The 16,375-nt window shown below is 55.6% G+C and overlaps 1 protein-coding gene across 1 annotated transcript; it reads left to right on the plus strand.

Moving 5' to 3' along the window:
• Positions 1–359: 359 nt before the first annotated feature.
• On the plus strand, positions 360–16,303 carry NPAS1 (neuronal PAS domain protein 1). The gene is made up of 11 exons (XM_055553093.1): positions 360–460; positions 933–1,168; positions 8,244–8,317; positions 8,593–8,682; positions 10,589–10,763; positions 12,151–12,266; positions 12,446–12,603; positions 13,310–13,416; positions 13,840–13,987; positions 15,009–15,103; positions 15,737–16,303. The coding sequence occupies exons 1-11, from the start codon at positions 360–362 to the stop codon at positions 16,198–16,200; spliced, it is 1,764 nt and encodes a 587-aa protein (XP_055409068.1). The 3' UTR covers positions 16,201–16,303.
• Positions 16,304–16,375: the final 72 nt, after the last annotated feature.

The raw sequence follows: 16,375 nt of genomic DNA on the forward strand, positions 1-16,375 counted from the left end.
GCGCCTATTGGTATGCGGGAGCCGGCCCGGCGCGGGCGTGAGGCGGGCGCGCTGGCGGGCGGCGCGGGGGAGGCGGCGGCGGGGCACGTCCTCACCCTGAGTGAGCTTCGCCCGGAGCCCAGCACGGTGAGAGCTGCGGGCTGTGTAGCCTGGCCTCCGGGTGAGAAACTGAGGCCGCCTCCCGCGGCAGCTCCTCGCCGGGACCCTGCACCCCACCCCGCGGACCTTGGTTTGCCTACCAGGTGTCCCACGAGCCCCCTCGGCGCTGAGCATTGCCTCCCGCTCCTTCCCGCTGCAGGAGACGCGGCTCTCGAGTCCTGCAGGCCGCTCTGAGCCCGCTTGAGCGGGTCGCCGCGGAGATGGCGGCCCCCTACCCCAGCGGTGGCGGGGGAGGTCGCGGCGGCAGCGTCCCTTGGGACTTTCTGCCGGGGTTCGTGGTCAAGGCCCCGCCGGGACCCTGGTGAGCAAAGCCCTGCCCCTCGGGCCGTGGCCCCGCCCCAAGGCGGGATCCGATAAGGATTCACATTCGCCTTCGCCCCGCCCCTCGGGCCGTGGCCCCGCCCCAAGGCGGGATCCGAAGAGAATTCACACTCACCTTCCGCCCCGCCCCCTCGGGCTAGACTTTCTCACCCGGAGTTGCTCTACCAAGGTTCTGCAACTCACCGCACACTGGGCGTTCTGTTCCTAGCCCCCTTTTTCAGGACTCCTACCCAACATTCTTACCGTTTCCCTCTCCTTCCTCCTCTCCCCCAGCATTTACACCCCCAAGTCCTGTCCCACGGCTGGGCACAGAAGTTACTCTCAGGCTCTGTCCCGACCTCCAGAGTGTTGAACCCACTTCCAACATCCCGTTCCCCCCGTTCTCGAGGCCCCCGCCCCCGATCCCGGAGTCCCCGGGCCCCGCTGACGCTCCCTCCGCGCCGCCCGCCCAGCCTGCAGGCGCAGCGCAAGGAGAAGTCCCGTAATGCTGCGCGCTCGCGGCGCGGAAAGGAGAACCTGGAGTTCTTCGAGCTGGCCAAGCTACTCCCTCTGCCCGGAGCCATCTCCAGCCAGCTGGACAAGGCGTCCATCGTGCGCCTCAGCGTCACCTACCTCCGCCTGCGCCGCTTTGCCGCGCTCGGGGCGCCGCCCTGGGGGCTGCGGTCTTCGGGGCCGCCGGCGGGCCTAGGTGAGTGCGCATGCGCGGGGGGCGGGGTCCTGGCGCTCTCTCCCAGGGCAGGGGACTCCGGGTCTGAGCTGCGTGCTAGCTGTGGCCAGGTTCCTCCACCCTAAAGGAAAGGAGTACAGAACTTGGAGTCAGACCTTTTGTGTGTTGCTATCAGACGGCTTCTGCTGTCCAGGCCTCAGTTTATTCATCTGTAAAATGTGCTCACCAGATAGGGACGGTTTCATGAATTCTGCCCTGGCCATACCAGGGGTCATGCCACTAGTAAGGGCTATTATTTTTATTAGAGGAAATGATTCATGATTCTCACAAAGGAGACCCGCAGCTGCATGAGTGGGACAGAGAGGACCCAGCCCGGGCCTCCCATCCGCTAATGAGCAAGAAACACCCCACACTCAGACCGGAGGGACCCCAGGGGGAACACAAGGACTCGGGCGTCTGTATTCCCAGCCTGGGATGCGGGAGGGGGACGGGATAACACGGCAGGTAAGATGGCGAGCTTCAGTAAGACAGAGGTCCCTGTCCCCGCTTGGCCATTTCCCAGCATTGTGACCCCCGGGCAGGTCGCCTCACCTCTCTGTGCCTCATTTGTGAAATGGAAATCATGATGAAGCTCCTCCCCTCCCCAGGGCTGAGAAGAGAAAAAGGTCTACCAGGTAATAAAGACCGTAAACACACCTGGTTCAGAGTAAACAGCCAGTGTGTAGCACTTACTGTTATCAGTGGCTGGTGTTTAGTCGCTCAGTCGCGTCTGACTCTTTGCGACCCCATGGACTGTAGCCCACCAGGCTCCCTCTGTCCATAGAATTCTCCAGGCAAGAATACTGGAGTGGGTTGCCATTTCCTTCTCCAGGGGCTATTCCCGACCCAGACAGAGATCGAACCGCGTCTCCTACATTGGCAGGCGGATTTTTTTTTTTTTTTTTTTTTTTTTTTTTACCGCTGAGCCACCAGGGAAGCCTTTATCAATGGGTACCTGCAGGTTTATTGAGCATCTGCTGTGTGCCTGCTACTGTTCTGAGCCCTCTGGACCCAGCCGGAAACAAACGGGATAAAAGTCCCTGCCCTGGACAGGCTGACATCCTACTCCCCAAGACATGATAAGGAAATGCAATCTATAATATGTTAAAATATAGAACATGTAAAACAGATATATATAGATAGATATCTACTTTCATTATTATTCAGACTTCATTACACAGAGTGTTGTTATTGTTATTACTTCTATTTTATGTTTTATTGCTTTACTCTTACTACTAGAAGTGTGCGAATCGTGTTCTTCAGAGGTCTCAGGTAACAGGGACAGGGCACCCTAGGCAACTGCGCCCCCCCCCCAAGATGGATTGTCCTTAGGGTGGGGTTGGAGGGGCTCCAATTCCCCTCCTGCCCTGGTCTGGGGGGGTGGGGGGAGAGAAAATAGCATTGATTAAGTTCGCAATAAATCACCATTTAAATTTAAATAATCCGGCTTCCCAGGCGGTAATTAGGCGAATTGACTGGCGCGGAGAGAATGCGGCATTAGCGCCGCTGATTACTGTCATTACCGCGAACAACATGTGCGCCGGCGGGGGATAAACATCTTGTCTATTGTCCCCAGGCCCCGGGGAGAGAAAGGGAGGGGGAGACGCTGAGAGCCCCGCCGGCGTCCGGACTCCCCCCTCCCCGCTTGCCGGGATGGGTCATTCGAGGGGGCAGACCACCGACCTTAGCAACCCCCTTGCCTGTAGGTGGGAAGGTGGGGCAGGACAGTGTGCCGGGGAGGAGCTGCGTGGACTCCCCCCAAAATTAAGAAATGGGGGCATCTGTTCTCCCGGGGTCTTCAGCAAGAGGCCAAGAACCTGCTTCAACAGTTCAGATGGGGAAACTGAGGCCAGTGACTTAGTTGCCAGAGAAAAGCACAATGTAGGCTCTCTAAAGGAGGGGGGACTCCCACGTTCTCCTCAAAAATACTAGTAATAATATACGCCGCAGACACTGGGTTGAGCACTGAATCCAAATTCACTTGCTTAATTCTCTCAGAAATCTTCAGAGGGAGGCAGTGTTTTGATCCCTATTTTATAGAACTGGAAAACTGAGACCCAGAGAGGTGATGCTCTTTGCCCAAGGTCACACAGCCGACAAGGGACCCAGATGAGATTCAAACTCAAGTAGCCTGGCTCTGACACCCACCTTCTCTATCACCATATTTGGCATATGTGTGGGTCTACAGGGATGGGTTCTGGGTTGCTGGGCTTGGCCTCTCTCTGGGCCTCACACTACCATCTGTAAAATGGGATCACGAATGTTGAAGTCTAGCCTAGGGGCTCTGAGTCTGAAGAGAAGACAGCTTTGATCTCCTATCAGTCATTCACTGTCACTGATTCAACTGTGCCAGGCAGTGTTCTAGGGACTGGGGACATCGCAGAGAACAGGACAAAGTTCCTGCCCCGGGAGGTGGGCTACAAACCTGGTCCCCTGCCCTCTACCTCCCTAATGTCACCTTTCTACCTCTCTAATGACTTCAAGCCCTTGCCCTACGTTGGCCGCCTTGCTGTTCAGAGAAGCCTGCTCCCACCCCAGGGCCTTTGCACCTGCTATGCTTCCACCAGGAACCCGCATTCCCTTAGAATGTGGGCTTTTCAGTCAGGCTTTCCCCAACCACACTGTTAAAAATAAAAGGGACTTCCTTAGTGGTCCAGTGGCTAAGAGTCTGCACTCCCATTGCAGGGGCCCTGGGTTCAATCCCTGGTCAGGGAACTAGATCCCACATGCTGCAATAAAAAGCCCACATGCCACAACTAAGACCCGATGAAGCCAAATAAACAAAAAATAACAACCCCCTGCTCCCAGCACTTCCTGTCTCCCTTTCTCCCTTTCCTGTCTTTTTTCTTTACATAGTACTTATTGTTACCTGCTATTACATATTTCTTATTTCTCTTCTTTATTTTTTATTTAATTTTTAAAAATATTTGTTAATTTATTTGGCTGTGCCAGTTTTTAGCTGCAGCATGTGGGATCTAGTTCCTTGACCAGGGATAGAACCCAGGCCCCCTGCATTGGGAGCTCGGGGTCTTAGTTACTGGCCCACCAGGGAGTCCCTTCTCTTGTTTATTGTGTTTCTCCCCTACAACACCTTGTTTGCTGAGCCTAGAATAGACCCTGCACACAGTGAGGGATCACTAAATATTTGCTGGGCAGCTATGGAGCTGGGTGGGGGCTTCCCATGTGGTGCAGCGGTGAAGAATCTACCTGCTAATACAGGAGACACAAGAGACACGAGTTCGATCCCTGGATTGGGAAGATCCCTTGAAGAAGCAAATGGCAACACACTCCAGTATTCTTTCTGGGAAAATCCCATGGACAGAGGAGCCTGGCAGACTACAGTCCATGAGGTCAAGAGTGGGACACGACTGAGTGAGCAGCAGCAGCAGCTGGCTGTGCCGTGTGCATGCATGAGCCCACCCAGCTCCAGCCCTAGACCCATTTCACAGATGCAGCCAAGGAAAGTACAGGCAGAAATGCACCTGCTCCAGCCCCTCAGGCTTGCTTCCAGGGAGCAAGGCACTCTGATGAAGGCAGGGGGGCTCCTTCTCCCAGACTGCTACAAGTTCCTGAAGTCCCAGCCCTTCATCCCCACTAGTCTAGGACAGCAAAGCCCTCAGAGCAGTTGAGGATGGGCGGTGGGGGCGGGACCCCTGGGTGAGGCCTTAGCTTCTCCCCTCAGCCCCTCAGCGCCCCCTCTGGTTTGGAGGGAAGATGACAACTGGGGCAGTTTTATTCCTGGGGAGGCTGCCTTGATAGGAAACGCAGCAAATGTTTGTTGAAAGAGTGAATGATGGCTGGGGTTTGGACGTGAACAAGGAGCAGATCTGGGAGGGACAGGGGTTGAGGTATTTCTGGGAGAGACGGGGAGGGGGGCGGAGAAGGAAGCGGGGAGTCGGTGGGCTTGGGGCGGGATGGGGCTAGGAGCCATAAGACCCCTCAAAGACGCCTCAGTCAGGGATGGGGAGAGACCCAGGGGACAGGACAGGGGAAGAGCGAGTGGCTGAGCCCTCCCCATTACACGCACCCCCATCCCGACGTGCCCATTAACGCTGTTAATTGCAGCCGTTCAGTCTGACCTGGGCTGATCCTGTGAGAGGGAAAATGAAGGAATTAGCAAAAATGACAGGGGAAAATTGCGACAATTAGCAGCCAGCATTGTTCCCGCCTGTCACCCGGCTGGTTCCTGCTGCATCTCGGGGGAGGGGTCCCCATCACCACCACCATCCCTCAGTTATTGTCCCTGGAACTCCGGGCGGGGGCGGGGGGTGCGGGCGGTGGGAAAAGGGTGTGAACAGCCGTGAGGGTGTCGGGGTCGCTCCTGGAGGGAGGAGGCGTGGCCAAGCTGGGGTGGAGTTTGGGGGCTGCGTCCTGATTGGGGGTGAGGGGGGCGGCGTTTCGCCGCCTGGTGTTTTGATGGTCTGGAAATCACAATAGTAATCAGGCTATTAATACTGATCCCAGGTTGTTTCAGGAGCACCTGCTGCGTGCCCGCCCCTGGTAGGCCCTCTCTGTTCCCTAGGCGGAATGAATGCTCAACATCCCCTAACGGATCAGCCAGTCCTCTTAGCAAACCCATTTGACAGAGGAAGAAACTGAGGCCCAGAGAAGTGAAGGCACTGGTCCCTGGGCACACAGCCAGGGAGCGACAGTGATGACCCCAGACCTGGATCCTCAGGCCAACAGGAGCCGGGTGCTTGGGGACCCTCGAGGCCACTGACTCCCCGATCTGGGCACAGGCCCCTTGGGGAGTCGTTCTCTGCAAGGTCCAGCCTGGATGTCTGGAGCCCTCTGCTCTTGACTGTTGGGGGGATGGACGGCCTGTGTCTCTGCCTCCGTCTCCTTCACCATCTGTATCTTCCTGCCACTTTCCCCGTATGTCTCTCTGTGCATTTCTTTCCCTCCGTCCCTCCGTCTCTTTATTTTTATTTTTAAAATGTTCTGTACTGATGGTGGCCTGCGGGATCCTAGCTCCCCAACAAAGGATCGAACCCATGCTGCCTGCATTGGACATGGGAAGTCTTATCCACCAGACCTCAGGGGAAGTCCCTGTCCTTCCATCTCATCACGTCTCTCTGTCTTTGTCTATCTCTATCTCAATTTCTGTGTCTATATATCGCTCTATCTCTCTTTTTAAAAATTTTATTGGGGTAAAATGTATGTAACATGACATTCACTATTGTACAGCGTGCAGCCAGCGCGTCTATCTGGTTCATGCTCATCACTCTCCTAAAGCCCTGTGCGGTTTCACAGTTTCTCCCAGCTTCTCCCGCCCCTTCCTCCAGCCCCTGGCGACCACTAATCTGCTTCTTGTCCCTGGATTTGCCTGTGCTGGGTGTTTCATATAAATGGAATCCTACACTATGTAGCCTCGTGTGTTTGGTTGCTTTCACTCAGCATAATGGTTCTCAAAGTTGCTTTCTGTTACAGCGTGGATCGGGACTCCATTTGTTTTTATGGCCAAATGACATTCCACTGTGTGAATTTAGCACGTTTTACTTATTCATTCAGCAATTAGTAGACATTCGCGCTGTTTCCATCTTTTGGCTATTAGGAATAATGCTGCTATGAACATTCACGTCCAAGTATTTGTTAGAGCACCTGTTTTCCGTTCTTTGGGATATGTACCTAGGAGTGCAATCGCTGGGTTATACGGTCATTCTTTGGGGAAGAAAAGGGCAACCCGCTCCAATATTCTTGCCTAGGAACTCCCATGGACAGAGGAGCCTGGAGGGCTACAGTCCGGGGTCGCAAAAGACTGAAACGACTGAGCAACTAAACAACAAATAGTAATTCTATATTTAACTTATTGAGGAATCGCCAAACTATTTTTCCAGACTGGCTATATCGTTTCCCATTCCCACCAGCAACACACAGGGCTTCCGATTTCTCCACATCCTCGCCAACACTTCTTTTCTTTTTCTTTTTTTAAATTCTAGCCATCCTAGTGGGTGTGAAATGATCTCTCATTATGGTTTTCATTTGCATTTTGCTAATGACTAATGATGTTTAACATCTTTTCATGTGCTTACCGGCCGTTTGTGTATCGTTTTTGGATGACTGTCTATTCAAATCCTTTGCCCGATTTTGATTTTGGCTGTGCTGTGCAGCTTGCAGGATCTTAGTTCCCTGACCAGGCATCAAACCCAGACCCTCAGCAGTGAAAGCACTGAGTCCAAACCACTGGACTACCAGGGAATTCCTCTTTGGCCCATTTTTTAAATTTTATTTTTATTATTAAAGGATAATTGCTTTACAGAATTTTGTTGTTTTCTGTCAAACCTCAACATGAATCAGCCATAGGTGTACATATATCCCCTCCCTTTTGAACCTCCCTCCCATCTCCCTTCCCATCCCACCCCTCTAGATTGATACAGAGCCCCTGTTTGCGTTTCCTGACTTGGCCCATTTTTTAACTGGACTCCTCATTCTTTTGTTGTTGAGTTGTAACGTCCTTATCTCTTTCTCTATTCCTTTGTACCTCTGTCCATCTATTTGTATCTTTGGCTCTCAGTGTCTCTCTATGTCCCTATCTCTCTGTCTCTTTTTCTCTGGTTCCTTTCTGCTGCATTCTCATCCTTCAGGTCTGAGCTCAAAGGCCCCTCCTTCAACAGGCCCTACCCCATTTTTCTTTATTTCATGCCACCTATTCAGTTCTCCCTAGCACTGGTCACAAATGATAGTTCTGTATTTGTTAGTTTCCTGCTCACTGATGTCTGCCCTGACATGGGTACCCTGCAAGGGCAGGGGTGGGTGTCCTGGTCACCACCCACTCTGTCTCTAGTACTGCCCAGTGAAGGGCAGATGCTCAGGGCATTTGCTGGAGGACTGAATGGATGAGTGAGTGAATCCCTTTCTGTATCTCCTGGTGTCTCTCTGTCTCTGTGTGTCTCAGAATGTCCCTTCTCACACCCTGGGTCTCTCCCTGACAAGGCCCCCCAGTGCCTCACGACTGGGGATGAGAGAGGGAAATATGTAGCCTGCTTCCCTGGGGGTCTTCCCAGAGGTCAGGGGTCAAACCAGCAGACTCTAGCCTTACACCTCACTCTCCTCCCAGCCCCAGGCCGCAGGGGTCCCGTGGCGCTGGTCTCCGAAGTCTTTGAGCAGCACCTGGGCGGACACATCCTGCAGGTGAGGCCCCACCCCAGACTGCTGCTCCTTGCTGCCACCTGGTGGCGGACTTGGGAGAAAGGCACTCTTCTCTCCAGCCTCAGCCTGGGGGGAGCCCCAGAACTGGGAGGCAGGCTGCTGGGGCTCCCCTTTCTTCCTCCCCCTCCCTAGGGCCACTGAAACTCTTTACCCCGGATTAACCCATCGCAAGCAGAGATCCAGATTTCAGAACCTCTTATAGATGCCGTGTCCTCCTCTCCCCACGCCCCCCCCCCCCACTTCTCTCCCCACTCTAGTCCCTGGACGGCTTCGTGTTTGCCTTGAACCAGGAAGGGAAGTTCCTCTACATCTCAGAGACAGTCTCCATTTATCTGGGTCTCTCACAGGTAAGGGGCCCGCAGCAGGCTGCCTGGCCCGGCTCAGCTGCCGTCTCCCTTGCCCGCCCTCCTCTCTCCTGGCCTCACCAAACCAGCATGAAAAAAAAAGGATGGGCTCCTAGGGTCCCAAAGTGTGTTCCTTGGGACAAAACATGACACCAAATGCAGAGGAGGGTTTTTAAAGTAATAAATCAATTTGAAGAAAGCAAATCAGCAGAAAGGTAAGTTTGCCTGTGAGTGGTCACCAAATGTACTGATATTTATCAAAACGTGTTTCTTCTTAACACTTTTAACAAATAACTTTATTTACTTATTTGTTTTTGGCCGTGCTAGGTCTTCATGTCTGGGCTTTCCTCTGGCTGTGGAGAGCGGGGCTTACTCTAGCCGTGCTGCTCGGGCTTCTCATGGCAGTTGCTTCCCTTGTGGTGGAGCAGAGGGTCTAGGGCGTGTGGAGCTCAGTTGTTGTGATCCTCAGGCTGTAGAGCCTGGGCTCAATAGTTGTGGTGAACCTGTGGTGAATAGCACACATTGTGATGTACAGGCTTACCTGTTCTGCAGCATGTGGGATCTTCTTGGACCAGGGATCGAACCTGAGTCTCCTGCATTGGCAGGCAGATTCTTTACCACTGAGCCATGAGGGAAGCCCTATTCTTGACACTTGTAAAGGATTCCAGCCATTCGTATTGGGAGGACTCGGGTTTTGCCAGCTTGGAGGATTTTGGGGGGCATCTGAGTTGACTGGTTTGCATTTTGCCTTGATTTCAACCCACTGTTTCTGCTCCAGCTCCTGAAGCTGGTGTCTGAGAGGGAAAGGAGGGCAAAGAGAAACCCAAAGCCCCATCCCCGGAGTCCTGGCTCCTTGTGGCATCTCAGGTCTTGCCAATCCAATCAATGCAAATTGCTGCCAACTTTTAGCATTTTTACGGAGATTTTGACAAATGGCAAATTTAGAAAATTCAGTGCATTGGTTTTTGGCTTTTGTGAGCAGCTCTTCAGTGAGTTGTTGGAGGGAGGTTCCTGGAAGAGGAAGACCTTGAACGGGGAATATGGACAAGAGGAAGGGAAGGATAAGAGTGGAGGGAAGGCTGGAAACGTGTGTGTGTGGTGTGGGGGGTGCTTAATTAGAATAGAGGGAAGCATGGGACCCCCAAACCCAGGGGCAGTGGGAGCATGGGAGGTTTCTGAGCAGAGGAGGGCCATGGTCCGAGGAGTACCTTATAGAAGGGTATGTGTGCGAGGACTGAGGGGAAGAAAGCCAGGGAGGACTCTGGGGAGGAGCACACAGGGAGAAGATGGCTGCCGGCTCGGGGACCGCGTGGAGATGAGGGGACCGCTGCGAGAAATCTGCGGGTTGAACTGAATGTAAAAATCTAATTAAAAGGTTCTAACACTTTAAAGAGTTTGACAGCCATTCCACTGCTTGTGTCCTGATTTCCATTTCTGCTGGGACATCCTGTGAGTCATTTCAGGGCGCAGTTGTTTGCTGTATGGGGGTGAGAGTGAGTAAGCAGGAACTGGGTAAACAGAGGCTATGACACCCCCGTTCAGCTTCTTTTATTTTATTTGGTTGCACTGGGTCTTAGTCGTGGCACGTGGGCTCTAGTTCCCTGACCAGGGAATGAATCTGGGTCCCCGCATTGGGAGCGCAGTCTTAGCTACTGGACAACAGGGGAAGTCCCCTCCCCCCAGCTTCTTCATACCGGAGGTAGGGGCAGAAAATCCTTAATAATCTCTGGGTTTGAAGTGAGAGGGCACGGGAAGAGCCTAAGTTTATATTCTCCTTTTACAAAGTTTAAGTAATTTTTATTTTTCTAATGAAAACACAAGACCGGCATGAGACACACCTGCTTATAAGGCGGGCTAGAGACGGCGCTCCCCTCACCGGTCCCCTGCACGCCCCCTCCTTCGCCGGCAGGTGGAGCTGACGGGCAGCAGCGTCTTCGACTACATCCATCCTGGGGACCACTCCGAGGTGCTGGAGCAACTGGGGCTGCGGGCCCCGACCCCCGGACCCCCAACCCCGCCTTCCGTCCCCTCCTCTTCCTCCTCCTCCTCATCTTCCTCTTCGCTTACGGATACGCCTGAGATCGGTAATTCCCAGGGCCCCCCAAAAAAAGAAGCCTGAGGGACACTGGGTACAATGTCTCCAAATGTGTCTTCTTTAAACAAAAACACTCTTGTTAAGAGTTGTGGCAAAGCAAGTTTTTGTAGAATGAGTCAGAATCTAAATTGAAGGAGTGAGACATGGCTCCCTAAAATTACCTAAGCTCCCTAAAGATGCCTGAATCCCCAAGACTGGAGCTTTAGAAAGACCCCCTCTGACTGCGGAGTGGAGGCGGGTGCCTGTGGGTTATTATTATTTACAACGCATGCTTATTGGACATTTACACGTGCCCTGCCCTTAAGGACATAATTTTATTAAATCCCAACCACAAACTCACGAAGCAGAAACTGATGATCTCCATGTTACCAAGGAGGAACCTGGGCACAGAGAGGTTAAGTGTCCCAGGTCACACAGATGTAAGTGGTTGAGCTGGACTCTGGCCCAGGTTTGTCTGACTTCAGGGTCTGCGCTTCTAACCCTTCTCTCCAGTGGAAAATTCCACTCCGTGTTGGGTAGGGAGGGTGTTGGAAACTACACTGCAAGTTCCTTTTAGCTCTAGGATATTGGGGAACTGAGGTTGTCTTTCTCATAAATAGGCTTTTCTTGTATGGGGTTTGCTTTAAAGGAAAATCCCGTGAACTATCAGCAGTGTTTGCAAGCTTGGGAGATGTTTGTGACACGTGTGGGACTTGTTGGCAAGCGTGATTATATTTACACCTGAGTTTGAGACCCAGACAGGGTTATTTGGGTGTAAGCCTATTTATAAGACTGCTTCACGGGGTTTATAGAATAATCTGTATTTGTGAGGCTTATTTATTCCGATAGCCGGAGCCCCCACTCTGTGCTCAGCCCTTTGTTGTGTAGGGCTGGAGACACAGCGGTGGCTAGAGCCCCAGCCCCACCCTCCCGAGGCTCACAGTCCAGTGGAGGAGACTGAACTGTCCCCAGGCAGTGATGGCCCAGAGTGGGCAGGGCTGGGGTAGGAGAGACCCCAGAGGGGCAGCTGACCCAGCCTGGGGGTCAGGGAGGACTTCCTGGAGGCGGAGATGTCTGAACTGAGATCTGGAGGTTGTGGCTAGAAATGATGTCATTAGAAGGCAGTGCTTGCCAGTCTTAGGCCATGGTGAGGAGCTGGGCTTTCTCCCAAGGGTACTAGGGAGCCATGGCAGGTTCAGAGCAGAGGTATAGGGTCAGATCTGAGCTTTAGAAAGAGGTGCTGGTGAGAAGGAGGGGAGCTTACTATAAGGTGTCAGCAGGCTTGTAGAACCATCAGGTGTGTCAGAGTGATTGTGGTCATGACCCTCTGTCTGCAGAGGGCGGGGGAAGCCTGTGTGTGTCCGCCTCCGGACCCCATAACCTTCCTTCCGCCCCAGAGGCCAGCCCCACCGAGGTATCCCGGTCCTCCCGGGTCCAGGAGCGCTCCTTCTTCATCCGCATGAAATCCACCCTCACCAAGAGAGGGCTGCATGTCAAGGCCTCGGGATACAAGGTGGGTGTGAGCTCTCCGAGCCCAGCGTCTGTCTCCCGTGTCCCCTCCCCAACCCTGTGTTCCTGCCAGCTATTTCCCGGGGGCCCCAGGGGCTGGGGACGACGGTCAGAGCCAGGCTCTGAGGCCAGGTTGTGGTCCCCGCGGCCAAGGGCCCCGCCTTGCCCCCGCCTCCGACACAGGTCATCCACGTGACCGGCCGCCTTCGGGCCCGTGCCCTGGGCCTCGTGGCCCTCGGCCACACGTTGCCGCCAGCTCCACTGGCTGAGCTGCCGCTGCACGGACACATGATTGTCTTCCGCCTCAGCCTGGGTCTCACCATCCTTGCTTGTGAGAGCAGGTACCGGGGTTGGGGTCAGAGGTGGGCCGATGGGGGCGCACGGGAGAGGGAGGTGGGCGGGGAGTCAAAGAGGCCAGGGGTCAGGAGGCTGCGGCCCTGGGGAGACGCGGGAGGCGAGAAAGCGGCGGAGGACCGCCTAGAAGAGGAGTGAAGGCGGGACCTGCGGGGATGGGGTGGGGCCTATGGGATGGGGCGGGGCCTACGGGGATGGAGGTGGGGCCTACGGGGACGACGCGAGGCCTTGGGGCGGGGCTTCTGGGATGGAGGCGGGGCCGTGTCCTGTTCCCAGGCCAGGTCCTCCGTTCACGGAACCCTCCTGCAGAGCTCAGCTGTTCTTGATCCTCTTTCTTTCTGCCTCACTGGTCTCTCATCTCTTATCCACTTTGTTTCCCGCACAAGACAGGTGGGGGGGGGGGATTATCAATAAATAGCGAAATCGTTTCCACAATTCAGGGGTCTCCGGAGTGCCCGGGGCCACCCCACACCCACGAATGCCATCTGCTCAAATGCCCATAGCCGCCCTAGAAGGGGACACTAGTATTTTAAATATTTTCCCGCCCATTTTAAGGGAGAAAAACTGAAGCCCAGAGTACTCCAGAGCCAGGGTTTGGGCGTTGAGTGACTCCGGAACCAACCCTGCCCCCTTCTCCCTATCCCATGGTCGCGGACCCCTTCTCCCCACCTCTCTGTTGGTCCCTGCCCTCAGGGTCAGTGACCACATGGACCTGGGGCCCTCGGAGCTAGTGGGCCGCAGCTGCTACCAGTTTGTCCATGGACAGGATGCAACCAGGATCCGCCAAAGCCACCTGGACCGTGAGAACCCCTCACCCTAGACCTGAGCACCCCACCACCCTGCTCCTGGAAGTCCTTCTTTGAGGCTGACCATGGTCTCTCCTGCTGCCAGCTCATCACAGGACGAGCAGCAAGGGAGTCGTCCCTGAGCAAAGTCTCAGGAATTGGGCGGGGGGTGGGATTTATGGGGACTGGGGTCTCTCTGACCCAGCCTTCAAACTCCAGGGGCCTCGATGCCAGATTCCCTCTCAGTCTTTCTGACTTGGGTTCTTTCTGTCTCCCTCTCCGTGCTCTGCCTTTCTCTTTTCCCCACCATCTCACCCTTCCTGTTTCCCTATCACCCGCCCCCTCTCTGCCCCTGTCTCCTTGTCCACCTGTCTCTCTCTGTCCTTCCCACCCCACCCCATCCCTTCCGGTCTCTCCTGGTCCCTGGGCTGGGCCCAGTGCTGGACAAGGGCCAGGTGATGACCGGTTACTACCGTTGGCTGCAGCGTGCCGGGGGCTTCGTGTGGCTGCAGTCCGTGGCCACCGTGGCTGTGAGTGGGAAGAGCCCTGGAGAGCGCCATGTGCTCTGGGTCAGCTATGTGCTCAGGTGAGGGTTGCCCGCCCCCTCTCCCCATGAGGAGCTCAGAACTCCTTCCAGAAGATTCTGCCAGCTCTTCCCACCTTTGGGTGGGAGCTCTCAGGGAGGGTTGCTAGACAAGTCTAGGGGGGTGAGGTGGTAAAAACATGAAGGGGAATGGAGTCCAGTGAGAGTAAAGGCCTGGAGGAGAAGAGACCTTCCTTGCAGGAGGCAGAGAAGAAGTGATGGTCTCTTCTAGGGAGAAACACAGATGCCAAGTGGCCTCAGGGCTAGGTGGATTCTGGGGCACTGGGGGGCCATGGCAGGCAATATCCAGGAGAGGGCCAGAACAACTGATGGAAAGAAACTAGAGGTGGGGAGGACATTCTGGGCCGAGCACAGACAAAGCTCAGAGTCCTGGCTGACCCAGCTGAGGAACCAAAGGGAGCGAGCGCTTTGGGCTGGAGTAGAGTCCCCAGAAACGAAGCTGAGGATGGTGGTGGGGCACTGGGGAGCTGTGAGAGGGTTTAGAGCTGGAGGCAGTCACAGTCAAATCGGCTTTGTGAAAGGACCCTCTGGCTGCCATAAAGATGGAGGTCTGTCTGTGGGACAAGACGGGCTGGGAGCCTAGGGACAGGGAGATGCCATGCAGCACGGGTGAAGGGGGTGGCAGCCACCAGGCCATCTCTGGCTTTGCGGGGCCTGGGCCTGGGTCTCTGGGAGGAGCAGCAGGTTTGGAAGGAGGATGCTGAGGTCAGATGAGCATGTGGTGCCCAAGGGGATACTTAGGGTGACATCCTGCAGAGGTTTGGCCTCAGGAGACAGGGCCAAGCTGGTCTAGACACCAACTTGGAGTCTGGGATCCAATGATGAGGCCTAAGTGCCTAGGGTGGGGGGGGGGGTGTCCCCAGTCACTGCAGTGGGGGGAGGTGCCTGCTGTCAGAGGGGGAGAGGAAGTCTACTCAAAAGACTGGTGGGCAGGAGGAAGGCTCCCTTCCCCAGAGGCTGGGTGGCCTGGGCCCCTAGCTCCCAATTTCATGTCTTGTCCCAGCCAAGCTGAGGGGGAGCAGACACCTCTGGATGCCTTCCAGCTTCCAGCCAGTGTGGCCCGTGAGGACGTGTCCAGCCCGGAGCCAGAGCCCACAGGTGAGACCCACCTCCCAGCCCAGCCCCTGGGAGGCCCTAAACAGCCTCTGGGACCTGTGCTGTCCAGTGTGGAGGCTATTTACAATAAAAGTACAGTTCAAACTCAGGAGTTCCCTGGAGATCCAGGAGTTAGGACTCTCAGCTCTCACTGCCACGAGCCTGGGTTTAATACTCGCTTGGTGAACCCCACAGGCCATACGGTGTGGCACAGAATAATCATAAATAGTTTCAGTTCCATTTCCTTAGTCGTACTCCCCACATTTGAAGAGCTCAGTAGCCATAGGCGGCCACTGCAGATATGGAACACGTTCATCCTCACAGGAAGTCCCGTTGGATGGCCTGGGTCTAGACCGGAGCCTCTGACCTCTGGGGCCTGGTCACACTCTGTGGTGCGGGCCAGCCTGCCACACTGTACGGTATTTAGCTGCATCCCTGACATCCACCCCCTCGGATCCAGGCACATCCTCCTCCCCAGTTGTGACGACCAAAAATGCCTCCAGACTTGGCCAACTGTCCCTGAAGGGACAAAACCGCCCCAGCAGAGGACCATGGAGCATGGCCCCATTCTACAGATGGGAAGGCTGAGGGCTGGGGATGAGTAGGACAGCACCCTTCCAAATCTTCCTCTTGCAGAGCCAGAGCCTCCAGTGGAAGGAAAGCAGGCCGCCCCCCCGGAGGAGGACGAGGCCCCCCAGCCCCGGGGCAAACCCATCAAAGTGGAGCCCGCCCCCGGGGAGAAAGAAGACCCAGAAGACAGTGAGGATGAGGAGCCGTCGGGCCATCTGGCCCCAACGAGGCCCGAGTTCACATCCGTTATCCGGGCAGGGGCCCTGAAGCAGGACTTGGTGGGGCCGTGGGGCCTGGCGCCTCCTGGGGACCCCCCGCCTTCCCTCCTGCACACCGGCTTCCTGCCCCCAGTCCTGCGGGGCCTGTGCGCGCCAGGCACCATCCGCTACGGCCCTGCCGAGCTGGGCCTGGCGTACCCACACCTGCAGAGGCTGGGCCCGGGCCCCGCCCTCCCAGAGGCCTTCTACCCCGCCCTGGGCCTGCCCTACCCGGGGGCCCTGGGCACCAGGGTGCAGCGGAAGGGGGACTGAGGACTCGGACAGCCCTCCACGTGGCCGGACAGGGAGGACGGGTGGGGACCCCAAGGGGACAGGGGGCAGGGCTCTCGGCCCCCGTGAATTAAACACCTGCTCCCGCTCTGTGGCCACGGAGCTCCTCTTCTCTCCTTCCTCTTTAATTATCTCCACGTGTCCCCCTTGCCCCTCC

The sequence above is a fragment of the Bubalus kerabau genome, chromosome 17 (genome assembly GCF_029407905.1).
Source record: "Bubalus kerabau isolate K-KA32 ecotype Philippines breed swamp buffalo chromosome 17, PCC_UOA_SB_1v2, whole genome shotgun sequence".
Taxonomy (NCBI): Eukaryota; Metazoa; Chordata; class Mammalia; order Artiodactyla; family Bovidae; genus Bubalus; species Bubalus kerabau.

Coding starts and splice junctions, on each gene's coding strand:
- NPAS1 (XM_055553093.1), top strand. CDS start 360: ATGGCGGCCCCCTACCCCAGCGGTGGCGGGGGAGGTCGCGGCGGCAGC. Junction 12,267..12,445: donor TCAAGGCCTCGGGATACAAG/GTGGGTGTGAGC, acceptor CCTCCGACACAG/GTCATCCACGTGACCGGCCG. Junction 12,604..13,309: donor ATCCTTGCTTGTGAGAGCAG/GTACCGGGGTTG, acceptor CCCTGCCCTCAG/GGTCAGTGACCACATGGACC.